Raw genomic sequence first — 16,170 nt, forward strand, 5'->3', positions numbered from 1 at the left:
TTTTTGTTAAATTTTATATATGCTTCTATTTGAGTTTTAATTTCTGACACTTTTTTTTTGAAAACTAAGTTATTGTATAACTAAATAATCCGGCATACAAATGTCTATCATATCTAGTAACTGAATGTTGAAAAATTTATATTTTTATTATAATAACCATAATGTACAAATAATTTGATATCAATTTCTTGGCAAAAATTTAGTATATAATTGTTATTATATTACTATAATTATTACAAAAGGACGTTATGTCTGCTATTATATTGTGTATACTATAATAATGAATTTGAGAATACTACTAGGAATATTATCTCAAGTATATATTCCTTACATATGAGGATATTTTCTTGTAAAATTATTTATGAATTTGAATGGCTGAGTAATGATATGTGCTGATGACAATCATATTTAGAAAATGAATTTTTGGGCTTTCAGAATTACCAGTGATTTCTTTAAAATGATTGAATTGCTGAATATGCACCCTACATCTAGTTATTTAATGTGATCATCTGCATGACGTCAGTGTTTCTTTTAATAATAATTGGTTGTACCAAATCATTCTATAGTACAAAAAAATTTTTCTGGAATTAAAGTTCAAATTTCTATTTAGTCTTTTTTTTTTGCCAGTAAGTGGAAAGCATTGTAAGCGACAGTGTGAATCTTTAACCTACTAAAATTATGTATAAGGTATGCAAAATGGACAAAGTTCAGCCATTGGATCGTGAAGGTCAGTGGATCTTGAATACTGAATCATCATTTCAATAGTCAAAAGAATAGAGAAGGCTCAGTATTTAGAAAAATAAATATAAGTAAGCCAATTTCTAATTAATCCTTGATACTTTTCTTAATATATCAAAACAATCACCACTTAATCAAATTTTTTAACTATGAAGTGAAAAGAAATATTACAAAAAAAAATGTATTCAATGGGCTGTTTGGTTTGTAGTGTTGCATTGCATAGTTTTCGTCAACAATACAAGACAGACATATTGTTATAATATAATTTTTAAAAAATTATAATAAATCTGGTAGATAATTTCATGGTATTTATTTTCTGAATATGATTTTTGGCATATGTCGGCCGAGTTACATGTTCCATTCGATTAGTCCAATTTTTCACTATTTTTTGCAATAAATGTAGCCGTATAGCGTCAATGGTGGCATGAATATTGGCTTCCAAGGCTTCTAGGTAGACCAGGTTACAGGATCACTTCTGGAAACAAAGTTGTTACTAAATTGATTTCTCAATAAATTGATAATTAAACTTGCTGTATGTCAAGCTGCGGCGGCGCCGTCTTATTGAAACCATATCTTATCAATATTTAACTGATAATTTTTGGAAACAAAAATTCAGTCAGTATGGCTCGATAGTGCTAGCCATTCACCATAACGTCAGCTCCTTTCTCATTTCTAAAGAAATAATAACAGATGATGCCGCCAGCGTGTTAACCACACCACGAAGACAATATCTTTGTCTTGTTAATGTTTCAAATCGAGAAAAGTAAAATTAGTGCGAAAACGATACATAACTGTACGAATTGCTTGCTCACTAGGCCACTTATGTTAACCATAAAATAGACGAAGTGCTCTATGAACTTTGCGAATAGATTTATTTTTTTTCAAAGTAAATTTTCACAATTTGAAAGCCCTGTTCTGGCGTTAAACGATGAATTGATGATGAATTGCCAAACTTAACTGAACAGAAATATCATCTCAGTTTTACATTCTCAGATGTCAAACCATAGTTATCGATATCGATAGTTTTCATGCAGCTAAAATATACCCTACATTTATCATTGGGATATTTTTTTTTAAATTTTAATTTTAATTAGGTCAGTAGTTCTATTGAACTTTTGTACGAAGATTATAGACCATGTTGAAAATAAGCCCATAAAATAATCTTATCAAACTGCTGTTATGCACTCAGTTCCTTTTATGTACGCCCCTGTTTCGCTGTTTTACAATCTGTAAACAAACAAAATAACCAAAAAAAAAATTTTAATGCAAAAAAAAAACAATTTTTTGTATTTGTCGTTGTGTAAATTTAATTTTTATGCAATTCTTTAATGAATAAAGATCAAGTCTAGATTTGAAAACGTGTGTTTTAGTACAAACGAAATAGAATAGATAATAATATTTTCTTTCTTTTTGTTACTGTTATTATTATTTTTTGTTTTTTTTTCTTATTCTTTAATACAATAACAAAAACAAGATCTTGACACCTACGTTATAAATTAAAAACAGTAGAATAATATATACTTACTTACACACAAATGTTTGAAGCATACAAACTCTGTAGAATCTCATGTGTCTGTACGTCTCTAACAACTCAACGCTGTTGTATCTTGTATCTTATATATGGTATATGTGTATACGGTATTTAAATTAAAATAATGCTGTTTTATTTATTTATTTTTTTTTCGCATTGCCGACACTCGTACTTAAAATTCTACCTCAAATTTGTCTCTGCTCTGGAAAACTGTTGAACATACTTCAAACAAGATGTCAAATTGTGGCTTATTGTTTCTTCCATGTCGTTGCTGTTGTTCCTCTTTTTTTTGTTTTTTGTTGTATTTTTTATTTAAATTTGTTTTATTTTCTTTATTTTATAAATTTTAATTTCAATTTTAACTTAAAATTTTGTTGTGTTGCGCTGTTTGGTGGGTGCACGTGAGAACAAAGCCATCAAAGTTGAAGTCAACCAGTTTCAATTCTAATAAGTCACATTTTAGCGGCATCAGTACCACAGAAACCACTTCCAAGAGCGGTTTGCTTAGAAAAACTCCTGCGCTTTGTGATGATATATTGAAAATATATTTTAAAAATATTAATTATTTTTATCATTGTTTTAAAGTTTAATAATTTTTATTAAATATCTCAATTAACGTTTGACGATTTGTGAAAAATTTTAATCAAATTTTAAAACAAACTAAAATTACACGTACGAAATGGAAAATTTAGAGCAATCAATACAAATGAAGCGGGCTAATAAGCCGCCTTGCAAGAACGATCGCAAGTCTTACCTACAAAAGGTCATGCTAACCAGGTAACTATGATCTCTAAAATAATCCAAAAACAAATGAATCATTAAATTCAGCATATCAAAAGTGTTACAGAAATTCTAAAATTAAAAGATGAAATATACTTCATCCACAAAAAAAAAGAATATCAATATTAATTTTTGATTTTTAATGGAACTGGTTTCATTATTCTCTTTGTTTCAATTAATACAAAAACTAAGTAATAAAAACGAATATTGACCGTTTGAGGTGCTATTACTCTGGATTAAATGCAATTTCTTTTTTATGAGTATAATAAAAAAAATTGATTTTTAAAAATTGTTATTTTGAAAAAATTATTTTCAACTCGAATTTAATTTAAATAATTTAAAATAATACTGTTTGTTTTATTTTGACATTAACTATAATACAAATTTAGTTTGCCAAAATATTTTAAAGCCAGAGAAGATTACTTTTTACAAGCAGTGATTGTCTTTTAAACGTCTTCCATGTATTTCGAAGGTTAATGAAAACTTCGTCCCTAGTCATAAACACATCAGCACCTCACAAACAAAATATCCGACTTATATCTTATACTGATATATTATCTTTTCTATATATTTTAATATATAAAGTTTATATATTAAAATGTTATATGTGTTTATATTATAAACATATCAACACCTCATAATTATAATATCCGACTTATGTCTTATACTGATACACTGATATATCTTTTCAATATATTTTAATCTGCAAACACATCAACACCTCACAAACATAATATCCGACTTATATCTTGTAGTGATATATTACTCTTTCAATATATTTTAATTTGAAGTGTTGTGTACTAATATACTGTAATATTGGTATGATACTATTATACTTATATACTTAAACATATTTTTATTTGATCAATTTTATATTAATATATAATTTTATTCTCAACATGCATTTTAATATAACAATAAATTCCTTATTCTCTCTTAGTGGGCAAAAAAAATCAATCGATTAAAACCTTTTTTTTTTAAGCTTAATAATTAAAAAAAAATATCATGCACTTAATTTTATGCTCTAGAATTCGCTTTATTTATTTAGACTGTAACCCTATTCTAGTAATGAAAGGTTGCAAGGAGCGCTGACGGGGTAAATATTTAACAAGCTTAATTTATCGAACCCAGAAAATCATACAAGAAAAGCTTCACGGAGGTTAGTTGTGAAAAGTGAAAGTAATGAGGTTACCGCAAACTTGTGCAGTGACTAAACTAGGAATAAACTCTATGCTCAGGGACAGAATGATTCCATTTGTGTAGCAGAATGAATGGCATATGAGCATACTTTCACTCAAGATAAAGTGCTCTTGAATTGAGAGCGCTTGTGCCTTATGTCTTCAAACAGTGTGGGTTTAAGGAGATCTACTGGGAAGAGGTTTAGAGGGTTTCTATAAAGATTTTGTTGGTTACATTTATCATAAAAACAGTATGACTTGGATTTAGCATCTCTAAATTCAATGTGCCTACTATTTTTCGAACACGATAATTTACCAAAGAATTTTAAATGACATTTGGACACTTTTTTTTGTTAAAGTCTAAACCTATGTCTTTTAATTTTGAATTGGTTATTAAAGTCATTGCTGAATAGGTTAAAATACTAGTGTACTTATACATATAGTTGGCCGTTCGTTACAAATTTGAGGTTCACTTTCGGCCTAGTATTCTTACGCCTGAGATGTGATTTTCGTTTCAGTATGAAATTCTATTACCGATATCGCTAGTACGATATTTATAACTTTATAACGATATAACCTACACCACAACAAATAAGCAATCCTCAAGAAGTATGTTTCTTAGCATTTTTATTCTAAAAATTATTTTGAAAAGAATATTAAGAATAACTTTTTCCTACAATTGGTGTTTAGAGTACTCTGTTTTGAACAAATAAAAAGTAGAACAAATAATCTGTGTAGTACTTAAGATAAAATATTCTCACTTATGCGTATATTACAGTAGTAGATCTACTGCAAGCTAATCCTTTGTTTTAAATGTCAAAGTTAGCCATTTTGTCGGAATAATTTGAAAGTTTTTATTATAACTGATAATAATCTCTTGATCTCTTATAATCTTTTAATAACACTGACCCTAGTATTTTTGAATACTACATTAGTGAATTCCATATATTAAGTACATATAATTTTAAAAATAATTTAATTGTATTCTCTACACACGTCTGTTTAACAAAATTTTGTTAATCCTGATGTTTATTATATTAATTAAAAATATGTATCTATATCAGAAGTTAAAACTGACTATTGCTATAGTAAGTCATTTATTTATTCTGCATTAAGGTATGAAATATAAAGTATCTTCATGGGAACAAATGATGTACTTTATTTTAAAACCAGAATTGTTACAGGAACAGTGTGTCTGTCATCGTAACTTATTTCACCTAATTAAATTTTGTTGTTGTTTATATTCAAGTTAAATTAAAATAATCATCAACCAGTATATTGTGATCCTTAACTTCATAAGAAAACTTGTCTTCGAATACAACCTCAACTGACCTAAAATGTAATAATTATTTTTTTTTTTGTTATTTTTGAAATTAATTAATTATACACATTTTTCATGTCATAAGTGAATTAATATATTTAATATTGTTAGCGGTATTAGTTCGGCTTCAATAAAATTTTATTACATGTATAAATATATATATTCTTTTGACATATTTTAAATTTTTTTTATATTAAATGTTATCAAACATTTAAGGAATTAAAAAGTATATTAATATATATATAAATATATATATATACATATATATTCTTTATTATTTTTTATGTATAAATAGTATTTTTTTTCTCCTCTTAAGATCTGAAAGTGATCCGATAAATTACAAAATAATTTGTGAACTGTCCATTTTTCAATACTAACCGTCATATTCTGTTAAGGAAAAAAGTAATACTTTAATCAATATCGTTGAATTAAGCATTCAAATATGTTAGATCATAAAATATAAATAAACAAAAAAAAGGATACCTTAGATTAGATTGGAGTGGCAACCTTGTTTACCAGAACTCATTTAAGCACGAATAATGGGTGATACTTAACTCATATAGGTAACAATTATAGCTTACAGAATGTTGATTAAGATATATTATTAATTTAATAAATCCTTTTTTTGGAAAATTACTTTTGATTTCTTAGAAAAACCTCATTTATCAAATTTTTGCAAGCTTATTTGCTTATCTTTCTCTATCCTTTTATTAATTATGTCCTTATATTCATATGCATTTTAAAATTATTATAGTTTAAAGTCATTTGAAATGGCTTTAATAGTTCCGATACTTTTTACGAAAAACTTCATTTATTAAATTTTTCCAAACTTTTTTATTTATTTTATTTATATCTTACATCTTTCATTTTTTTTCTAATCTACCGTATTCCTGTGAACGGACACCTACTGATTTTTTTCGACAAAAATATATAAATTTTGTAATTATTAGGCAAAATCTTTCCGGGAAAAAATATCCTTCAAAAATTCTCTAATTCGAATAACTGACGTTAAGACTGTGATTTTACCTATAGGTGTAATTATGATAATATTATATATGTATGTATTTTGCCAAAAGCATTGCCTATCGCTTTTTTCGACAAAAGCACATAAATTTTGTAATTATTACGAAAAGTCCATCTAAGAAAAAAATTTCCTTTAAAAATCCTCTAAAGTATTAAAACTATTTAAAACAAATCAAGTTGATACTGTGACTTAACGTATAGGTATAAATATTATAATATTGATTTTTATGACAGTATGGTACTGTAGACTGGGCTGTAGTATGGCATGTTACCTGGCTGGGTATGCCTTGTCGAAACTCTAAGCTTTTCAATACCTCATTCCTTAATTTACACAGCGATATTTTCAATATTAATATTGGCCAGACCCTTTGCCATCCTCACCACAGTGAAAATAGAGGAACTGTAGAAACCAAGAGAATTTTGCATTGTTGACCTAAACATAGGCTAAATCTTATATTAAATATTGAGCCATGGTATTGTATTTCTAAGTGTGTGGAGCATTTGGTGATCGAATTTAACTTGTGTTGTTTGTGTTTTTATGCCTTTTTGCTTTGTGTATTCCGTTATAGCTAATGGATTTTTTTTTGGGTGCCACTGTTTACGTTTTTTACGTTTGCTACGTCAATGACAACTAATCTTTTAAGTAGTGAAATACACCGTTTCCCTGTAGTTGTCCTTTAAGACGTGCTTTCGAGTTTTTTTCAACAAATTAGAACGTATATAGAATATTTGACTATATCTTGATGATACATTACAATTATATAAATACATTACATTATGTTTTTTTCCTAATTAATAGTAACATAATAAAATAATAGAAATCATAGTAATCAAAAATAAATTTAATATATTCAATAATAATAAAAAAATGTCTCGCCTCAATGATCAATGAATGAATTCATCTATTTTTATATTTGCAGCTCAAAATCTATTGATTTTTTTTTAGTTAATCGCAGAAACAAGCACACCTTAATCGTCATCGCTTTTTATGTACGTAAATTTATTGAAAGCAAAAGTAAAGCGTCATCAACAACAACAACTACGCAGGCAGCACAAGCAACTACGAAAAACACGACGCTGTGAGTAGTGCAGCATTGGCGCGCATTTTTTGTTGTTTTGAATGCTTTTAAATGCTTGTGTTTACGTTTTTACACTAAAAAAAGAATAAGAAAAAAAACTCATTTGTTGAATGTGTTTTTTGCATGCTTTAGAAAAATGTTCTCGTTAAGTTCTCGTTTTATATAGTAGAAATGTGAAACTAAATGATTATCTAGAGATTTATTTCTTATTAATTAACTTAATTAAATTGATATAGACACGCAAAAAAACAGCACAAATTATCCATTTATGGGAAAGTAAAATATTACAGATATGGCAGTTACAGGAAATTTATAGCAATGGAAGTAATTAGCGATGATATTAACAAAGATTAATAAATTATTATTTGACATATATTTTCGAAGTTCTGGTTCAATACGGAGGTATGACGACTACAATATGCTTTAAGGAAATCATCTCACAAGCTTCGACTAGCACTTGACAGACATCCAGGCAAACCTGGATGTGAGGCTAGTAAAACGATAGAAAACTGAGTGGCGCAGGTACTAAATAGTGCCTACGTTAGCTCAAAGAGGACTTAACGTCCGGATAAGCAAAAGCGAAGGACTTAAGCCGTCCGAAAGGCAACTCAGAGCCGAGGAAAATATTTCCTTTAAAATAGAATATTAATAACTTACAAAAATGCTACTCTTATTTCAAAATGACTCATGAGGGATGTTCTTGTATCTGAATTTATTTTAAAAATAAGATTCAGAAATTAAGACTTAATACCCAAAACAAATAAGTGTGGACAGAGTATTCTCTCATAAGTATAAATGTTTGAAATCAATTATTTCAAAACCTTTTACCATTGTTTAACAATTAACGAACCTATAAAAAAATGATTATAAATACATATATATTATTTATTTCTAATAATGATACAATGTGACTGGTTTTTTCAAAACCATTTTATGAGAGAATTTTTTATAATCCGTAAAACTTAAATAGCAAAGAATTTATAATCTATCTATTAAACACACAGATGAATTTATCAATGAAGTCAATTTTTTTTTATTAATTATAAAAAGCTTTCAATTAATAGAAGTAATAAAGTATTGCATCAAATTTTTTTTCATTTTCCAAACTTTTCGGAAATAGCTCCTTAATTAATGAAATTAATCAAATACTTACAATTTTTTAATGAAGTTATATACAATATCATTTCTTTTTAATTTTTCGCGTTTTTGAAAAATTATTACTTGGTTTATTTTGCGATAGATACTTTGGAATATTTGCGATAAATACAAGTTGTAATCCAGTAAGCCAATAATCATAAATAGATTCTCAGAATTATCTAAATAACCTAACACTCTTTATGCGAAAAATATTTATAATATATCAATCAATTAGTATTTCAATAATTTAATGCTATAATTATGTGTAATTTAATTTTAAAGAAAAGGTTTCATAGTGAAAATTTTTTTTAATAGAGTGGTTATTGTAATTTACTCCTGTTTAAAAAACTTTTTAAAATTAAATTTAACAATTTTATTTAATTAACAAAACATAAAGTAAATTTTGCACTGAACTGTGTCAACAGATTTTGAAGCAGTTATGTATATGGTAAAGTATTTAATATTTTATTCATCTTTAGTCATCCCGTATATAATTTTTGCACTGCAAGCGTCATATATAGAACCAGATCATATTAGAAACCAGATCATATTACCACAGAAGTGCCCAAAATTTTACTTAATTAAAATATCAAAAAATTTTTTCAAATTTTAAAAATTAATCAAATTTGAAATATAATTTAATATTAATGATATTGTTTTACTGAAATCAGATTTTTTTGTAGCCTTTTGAAGCAAAAAAATAAAATTTTTTTCATTCAGAGTTTAACTGCTATGTTATTCATTATTAATGTTCTATGATCGGTTTTAAGCCACGTATACCACTTAAGAACTCTGTTACAGGATAAATAATATCCTGTTTAATATAACATATTAAACGTTGTATAATATATTTATGTTATGTGTGTTGTATAATATACAACACATATAACATAAATATATAGACTCTATAGTACGTATACGCACCGTAGTACAAAAAAGTATTATTATGTATTAAACTTGTTCGATTTTAAATGTAAAAATGAGTTAGAAAAATTTATAGAAATATATTATTCATGCATATACCATTAGAAAGTTGATGAAAAATTGATTACTTGTATGTAAAATAAAGTGAAAGTTTTATCGAAAGTTTCTACATAAATAATTTTTAAAAAATATGCAATAATAAAACAAAAAGTTTTATGTAAAGCTTGTTTGTTTATTATCGAAAATTGTTTCCTTTTGTTTTCTATATTTTTTTCTTTTTATTCTAATGTTTAAAAAAATTTCTGCATATTTTGCATTCCACGTCTTTTGAATATCTTAATTTATACAATTTTTTATATAAGCGAAAAAATCAATTATTTATGATATTATTTTTCTTTTAGAATGGGCTCATTCAATGCGGCGCCAAAAATAAATAACATAGACTCTCAGGATGACGGACTCGAAATACCCAAAGGTCTAACCACAAATGATCTGCTACAATATGTGAAACATTTACGTGGTGAAAATCAACACCAATTGCTTTCCAGATATTTCCTAAAACCATCGCTGACAGTGATGTCCAATGATATTACTGACGGTTTCAGTTGCTTAAAATTAAATTCAGTCTCCAGAGGTAAAAGAAAAAAGAAACTTATTTTCTAATTCGCGAAAAAATATAAAAAATTGCATAAATCATGAGACAAATATTTTCTAAAATTTGAAAGCCAAAATAAAATTTGTTAATCAAATTTATGTTTGCTTTCTTCAACAGTTTGCAGTGCTCCCATATCATCGCCAAATCATATACGTCTGTTCCAGTGGAATATATTATCACAATGTAAGTAACAAAACAGGATATGTAAATTATGCAATAGCATTAATTAATCCTTAAATATTTTTGAAATTTTAGCACTTGGTCAGAATAACGATGGCTTTGTTTGTTGTCCGGATGATGCCTTAACTTGGGATCATCGCAAATTTCTCATCATACAGGAGATTCTACAAAATAATCCGGATATAATTTGTCTACAAGAGGTTGATCATTTTAAGTTCCTGCAAAATATTTTGGGCACACAAAACTATGAAGGCATTTTCTATCCCAAACCCGATTCACCTTGTCTGTATATCGAAGAGAACAATGGACCAGATGGTTGTGCTATATTCTACAACCGTGATAAATTCGATTTGGTTAATTTTGATACTCGTATTCTGGAAGTTTGGCGTGTGCAAAGCAATCAAGTAGCCATCGCTGCTAATCTATCTATCAAGGCAACGGGCATGGAGGTTTGTGTTTGCACCACTCATCTGAAAGCACGGCATGGTTCATTGCTAGCGAAGCTACGCAACGAACAGGGACGGGACTTGTTGCGCTTCGCAAAACAATTTGCCGATGAACGACCAGTGTTGCTATGCGGTGACTTTAATGCGGAACCAATTGAACCAGTTTACTCAACAATGTTGAACTCAGATCACCTTAATTTATCAAGCGCATATGCGGATATCAAAATTGAAGCTGAAAATTTTACAAATGACCAAAATGAGGCAGTAGATATATATGATAAAGTACAAAATTCCATGCAACATGAACCACCATACACTACCTGGAAAATACGCGAGGATGGCGAGGAATGCCATACCATTGACTATGTCTTTTATTCAAAGGATAAATTTAAAGTAATTATTCATTTAAATTTTTCGTTATTGTAAAAATAATTTAAATAAATTTATATTTTTAGGTTAAAAACTGCTTGGAATTTCCACAAGGTGAAGAAATTGGCAAGAATCGCACGCCCTGCTATCAGTATCCATCAGATCACTTCTCTTTGATATGTGATTTTGAATTTCTTAATAACGAAGAGCTTAAAAATAAAATACAGTGAGATTTTACAGGGTTGTAGGGAGTAGTTGCACAATTCTATTGTAATTCCGCTGGTATTCACAGATTCAATTTATAAATTGTGATATTAGTTGTTAGCTATATTTTTAGATTTTTAGTTTTGACGATTTTTTAATACAGGAACACAAAATAAACTTTATAAAAACTATTTTGACTTATTATAATAAAGAAACTCTTGCATGGACTTAAAAAATTGCCTTTTTTTTCTAGAATATACTATTAAATTATTATAATTTTATAAAGTTATAAAAAGGATGTCTTTCATACACTCTTATGCCATTAATGTAAAAAAGAAGCATTAATACTATTAAAGAAGATACAAGATTAAAATAAGCAATCCATAATGGAAGTGCAGATTGAAACAGGAGTATCACTCTCTGCAGCTCTTAATAAATAATATATAGTATATATTCCTAAACGCAGTGATTTAGAAATAGACACTATTCTATTCTCCTAGAATAAAATAAGAATAAAAAAAAAGAATTGAAACAAATTTTCTCCACTGTGCTCTATAAAAAGCAATATGTTCTCACCCAAGAACTAAGCTGCCTTTGTTCTGCGTGAATAGCTCGTGATCAAGTAGTGTGAGGGCAGTCGGGTATACCAAATATTAGAAAGTTATATGCAAAAAACAATAAATAATATTTTTATATACCTAAATAAAAATTCCAAGAAAACAATAAAAAAATGGCTATATATTTAAAAAGAGCGAAATTAAACCCTATACGAGGATAAAACTAAATTCATTTATAGATTACATGAAAAGGAGTTTAAAAACCCAGTACATTTAAAATAAAAGACTCAAATTTCATATGAAAAGACAAAAAGAAATAAATCTATGTAAATAGTTTACAACATCGTTTTTCGATATGGGGGTTGCGGTGATATTAAAGGAGAATCGCGAAATAATAATGAAATCATTTATGAGAAAAAGCATTTAGTATAAATATACACTACTCACTTTATATTATTTTTATTTATTTTCACTATCACGGTTCTAAAATGATCTTGAATAGCTGGTTTAAAGCAAGTCCTTGTATTACAGTGCCCTGGTTTCAAGAACGGCCGGGTCTACGTCAAGGAGCCTCGATGTTCACTTACCCCGAAAGGGATTTTACAAGCAGATCTCAGCGGACTACAACAATAACATAACACTGTCCTTACACTTTTCTAGTCAGTTATAAAAATATAGCTGCTGTAGTCCTATATCTCGTTACTATCAATGGTACTATAGTGATAGAAAATTTAAAATAACTTCGTTAATAATATATATTGATTAATTGTTGGAATTCATTCTTCATCATAGAAATTATCTCAGTGTAACATATTATGTACGAGTATATAAATAGAGGCACAATATGTTTATTATTAATTTAATGAAAAATTTGGTACCTAATCAATAAAGAATATAATGAATAGCATATACATAGGGTACTGGCTCCCCTCCAAAGTGAGTACAGCGATCATGGCTGATCTTTTTAGCTTTTAAACAATTCTTATTAAGAAAAAAGCAGTTCCCTCTTTAAGTGAAAATCATAATGGACATCGCAACGTGAGATGGGAATATAAATTTCCGATTTAGTGATCTTCTCTTAGCCCAGATCAAAGCCGAATGGACGCAGAGAGTATGACTAGAGGTCTCATTTGCTTCCAAGTAAAGTCAATCAAACAAACAAACATATTTTGTTAAATTTGCAGTGAGCCATACATCCAGCTCGAACGAGATTCTGTTACAGTACAATTGATAAAGGAGAATAAGACTAAGATGGCTTATTCATTTTTTCTTAAACCCTAGGTATTTTAACTGACAATTATGAACTTTATTTTCTTTTTAATATTTATAAAGAATTAAGTGAACTGGGTGAAAAATACAAGCTTAATGTCGAAAATTACAAACATAATTTGTGGTAACAGATTTTTGTTCAAAATCTTGTATTGTAACTCATGAAACCTTATCATCCAAAGCTGTTGAGATTAGAACACTATACGATTATAATATAATTTTGTTCCAGGTGAGGTCTAGGTGATGCAATCAAGCACAAAATGATTACCAGCTTCTATTAAAACATTATCTTCCTTCTAGTCACATATATAAACAAACAACTAACTCCACCAATAGAAACAGTTGAAATAACTTAATTTTACTTGAAATTTTTGGATTTTCATTAAACATAAAGACTATATTTGCTTATGTATTTTAATTTGTAAAAAAAGTATAAATAAACATTAAATTTAATATATTAACATAAACTAGAATTTATATTTATAACAAATTATGCAATAAATAAAATCTTTCTCTATAAAAAATTTTACATAATTTTTTTAATTATTATTTAATTATTATAATTATTTATTATTAATAATTATTTTTTCTAAAAAAGTGTAATTAATTAATATAATCTACATATGAAATGAAAACTAAAAAAATGACTCTTTCTTCATTGTTTCGTTGTATATAAATCCAGTTCCTATATCCTTGGAGTCAATCACACTAAACGCAGCTATGAGGACATTAACGATAGTAACGATAAAAATTCCAATTACCGTGAAGTTACTAATTTTATTAGCCTTACTTATTTCCTCTTCATTTTTAATATCGTAACGAGTATTCCAAATGAGTCCAATACCAACTATAATCTTTAAAAAATGAAATAATATAAAAAAATGAAAAATGTAAATTAATCAAATTTCATTCTTTAAAATTACCTGGAGAGCGATACTCATAGCAATCAAAACTATACCGACATAATAATATGGATGTGCGCTATTGGTGTCGAGTACAAAACGCAATTGATTAGCATTAGCAGCAAGGAGTGCTAGGTCCATCATGCCTTGAGCGAATGTCTTTTTTCGCTGATAAGCATTAACATCCGGAATAGGAGTGAGTACACCATTTATTTCCACAAACCCAAGCATTTCTGGATTAATGGGTATACCAAAATCAGTTTCATCAATACCATCAGATAATAACGCATTATCAGAATCAGGTGCTAAATGAATTATAAAGGAATTATAAAATGCTAAAATGCTGAATATTTTATAAGAATTTCTTACCATCTTCAGTCATATGTAAATCTTCATCTAAGTCCTTTAGAAATAAAAAAAGAAAAATAATCATCAATTAAATCAAAACAAAATATCACTATATATCACTATAGTAAAAAAAGAAAATAATAATAATAAAATAAATCAAATTTTTAACACTCTGGTTGAGTTCGACATGCTTTCAAATACATTTCTAATACAGTTGAGATATTTATTATTATATTATAAAACTTATATAATTCTGATATTATATTGTATATAATGTTGGGATGGGCCGATTTTTTTTTTCAACGCATAGTAAAGCACAATTCTTCAGACCCTTGTAGGTAAAAGTAATCAAACATTTGAGTATTTTTCCAAATATATTGTATTTTTGAATTCGCTCATACAAAATTTTAAATAAAAAGTATAAAAATTTCAAACATAAAAATTAAAAACAAAATTTTTAGACTTACTTCATACAAATACGATAACATTATCGAAATATATTGGATAAAGAATGTCACATGAACCACATCTAAATTTGGGTGCCTTTGCTATGACATAAGATTTACCTGCTAAAACCAAAACTCGAACCCGATATTTTTCTTTAATATTATACCAATAAACCTTCATTTAAGCCCAATTTTATAGAACGGAAACTAGGACTATATGTACATTGCAGCTTATAGCTGACGAGTACATAAACCAATATAAGAACTGTTCTGACTACTCCTGAACTATTTGGAGTATGGTATGCTTTTATATTATATAGTAAACTTTTATTAAATTTGGTGTCTTACCACTATAAAAATTCTGTTAAAAAAATATAATATTTCTGATAGCTTAGCTGGATTAATAGTCCCGTAATCAGATAAATTATACTAAGCATAACGCATCTGAGTCTAATGTGACAACATTATTTAGTATATGTTGTTTAAACAGTATTAGTGATATATAAAAATAATAAAAACTATTTACATTAAGACTGAAAAGTTTTCGGAAATTCTCATTTAAAATTCGCGCGCTGTATATTTTTCGATATTTTAAGTTTATGTAGTTTGGCAGCACTGTCCTTAATTACTATGCCAAAAATGAGCTCGATCTGTCAGACAGTTCGTTTACGGCAGCTGTTGAAACCAGTTCACCTCAGTAGTGCGTTGCGAAATGTCTTCGACGGTCGTACGACCGTCCTGGAAGGCTTTGTACCACTCATAAACTTGAGTTTTCGATAAAACTGATTCCCCATAAGCCTTTTGTAGCATTCGCAACGATTCTGCACACGAAATTTCGTTCGAAACACAAAATTTGATGCAAACTCTTTGTTCAATATTTTTTTCCATTGTTTTTTTCGCAACGCCCTACTGAGGTGAACTGGTTTCAACAGCTGCCGTAAACGAACTGTCTGACAGATCGCGCTCATTTTTGGCATAGTAATTAAGGACAGTGCTGCCAAACTACATAAACTTAAAATATCGGAAAATATACAGCGCGCGAATTTTAAATGAGAATTTCCGAAAGCTTTTCGGTCACAATGT

At 27.9% G+C, this 16,170-nt stretch overlaps 2 protein-coding genes across 6 annotated transcripts in view; one reads left to right on the plus strand and one right to left on the minus strand.

Annotated features, from left to right (window-relative positions):
- Positions 1-11,781, plus strand: part of LOC119668788 (nocturnin-like) — a 30,521-nt gene extending 18,740 nt beyond the window's left edge. For 3 of the 5 annotated variants that reach the window (XM_038078428.1, XM_038078424.1, XM_038078427.1), the window contains exons 2-5: positions 10,113-10,345; positions 10,484-10,549; positions 10,622-11,385; positions 11,448-11,781. In XM_038078428.1, the coding sequence (XP_037934356.1) occupies positions 10,114-10,345; positions 10,484-10,549; positions 10,622-11,385; positions 11,448-11,591 (1,206 nt within the window). In that variant the 5' untranslated portion in view covers position 10,113 and the 3' untranslated portion in view covers positions 11,592-11,781. Of the gene's footprint in view, positions 1-2,889; positions 3,047-7,491; positions 7,651-10,112; positions 10,346-10,483; positions 10,550-10,621; positions 11,386-11,447 lie in introns of those variants that run through there. The other 2 variants (XM_038078425.1, XM_038078426.1) reach the window with 2 other exon arrangements.
- Positions 11,782-14,021: 2,240 nt separating this feature from the next.
- On the minus strand, positions 14,022-14,698 carry LOC119673525 (ninjurin-1-like). The gene is made up of 3 exons (XM_038084818.1): positions 14,663-14,698; positions 14,315-14,598; positions 14,022-14,245 (listed from the first exon to the last, which is right to left on the minus strand). Exons 1-3 carry the CDS (start codon positions 14,673-14,675, stop codon positions 14,027-14,029), a joined length of 516 nt encoding a protein of 171 aa, XP_037940746.1. The 5' UTR covers positions 14,676-14,698; the 3' UTR covers positions 14,022-14,026.
- Between the last annotated feature and the right edge of the window lie 1,472 nt (positions 14,699-16,170).

The sequence above is a fragment of the Teleopsis dalmanni genome, chromosome 1 (genome assembly GCF_002237135.1).
Source record: "Teleopsis dalmanni isolate 2A chromosome 1, ASM223713v2, whole genome shotgun sequence".
NCBI classification, from domain to species: Eukaryota; Metazoa; Arthropoda; class Insecta; order Diptera; family Diopsidae; genus Teleopsis; species Teleopsis dalmanni.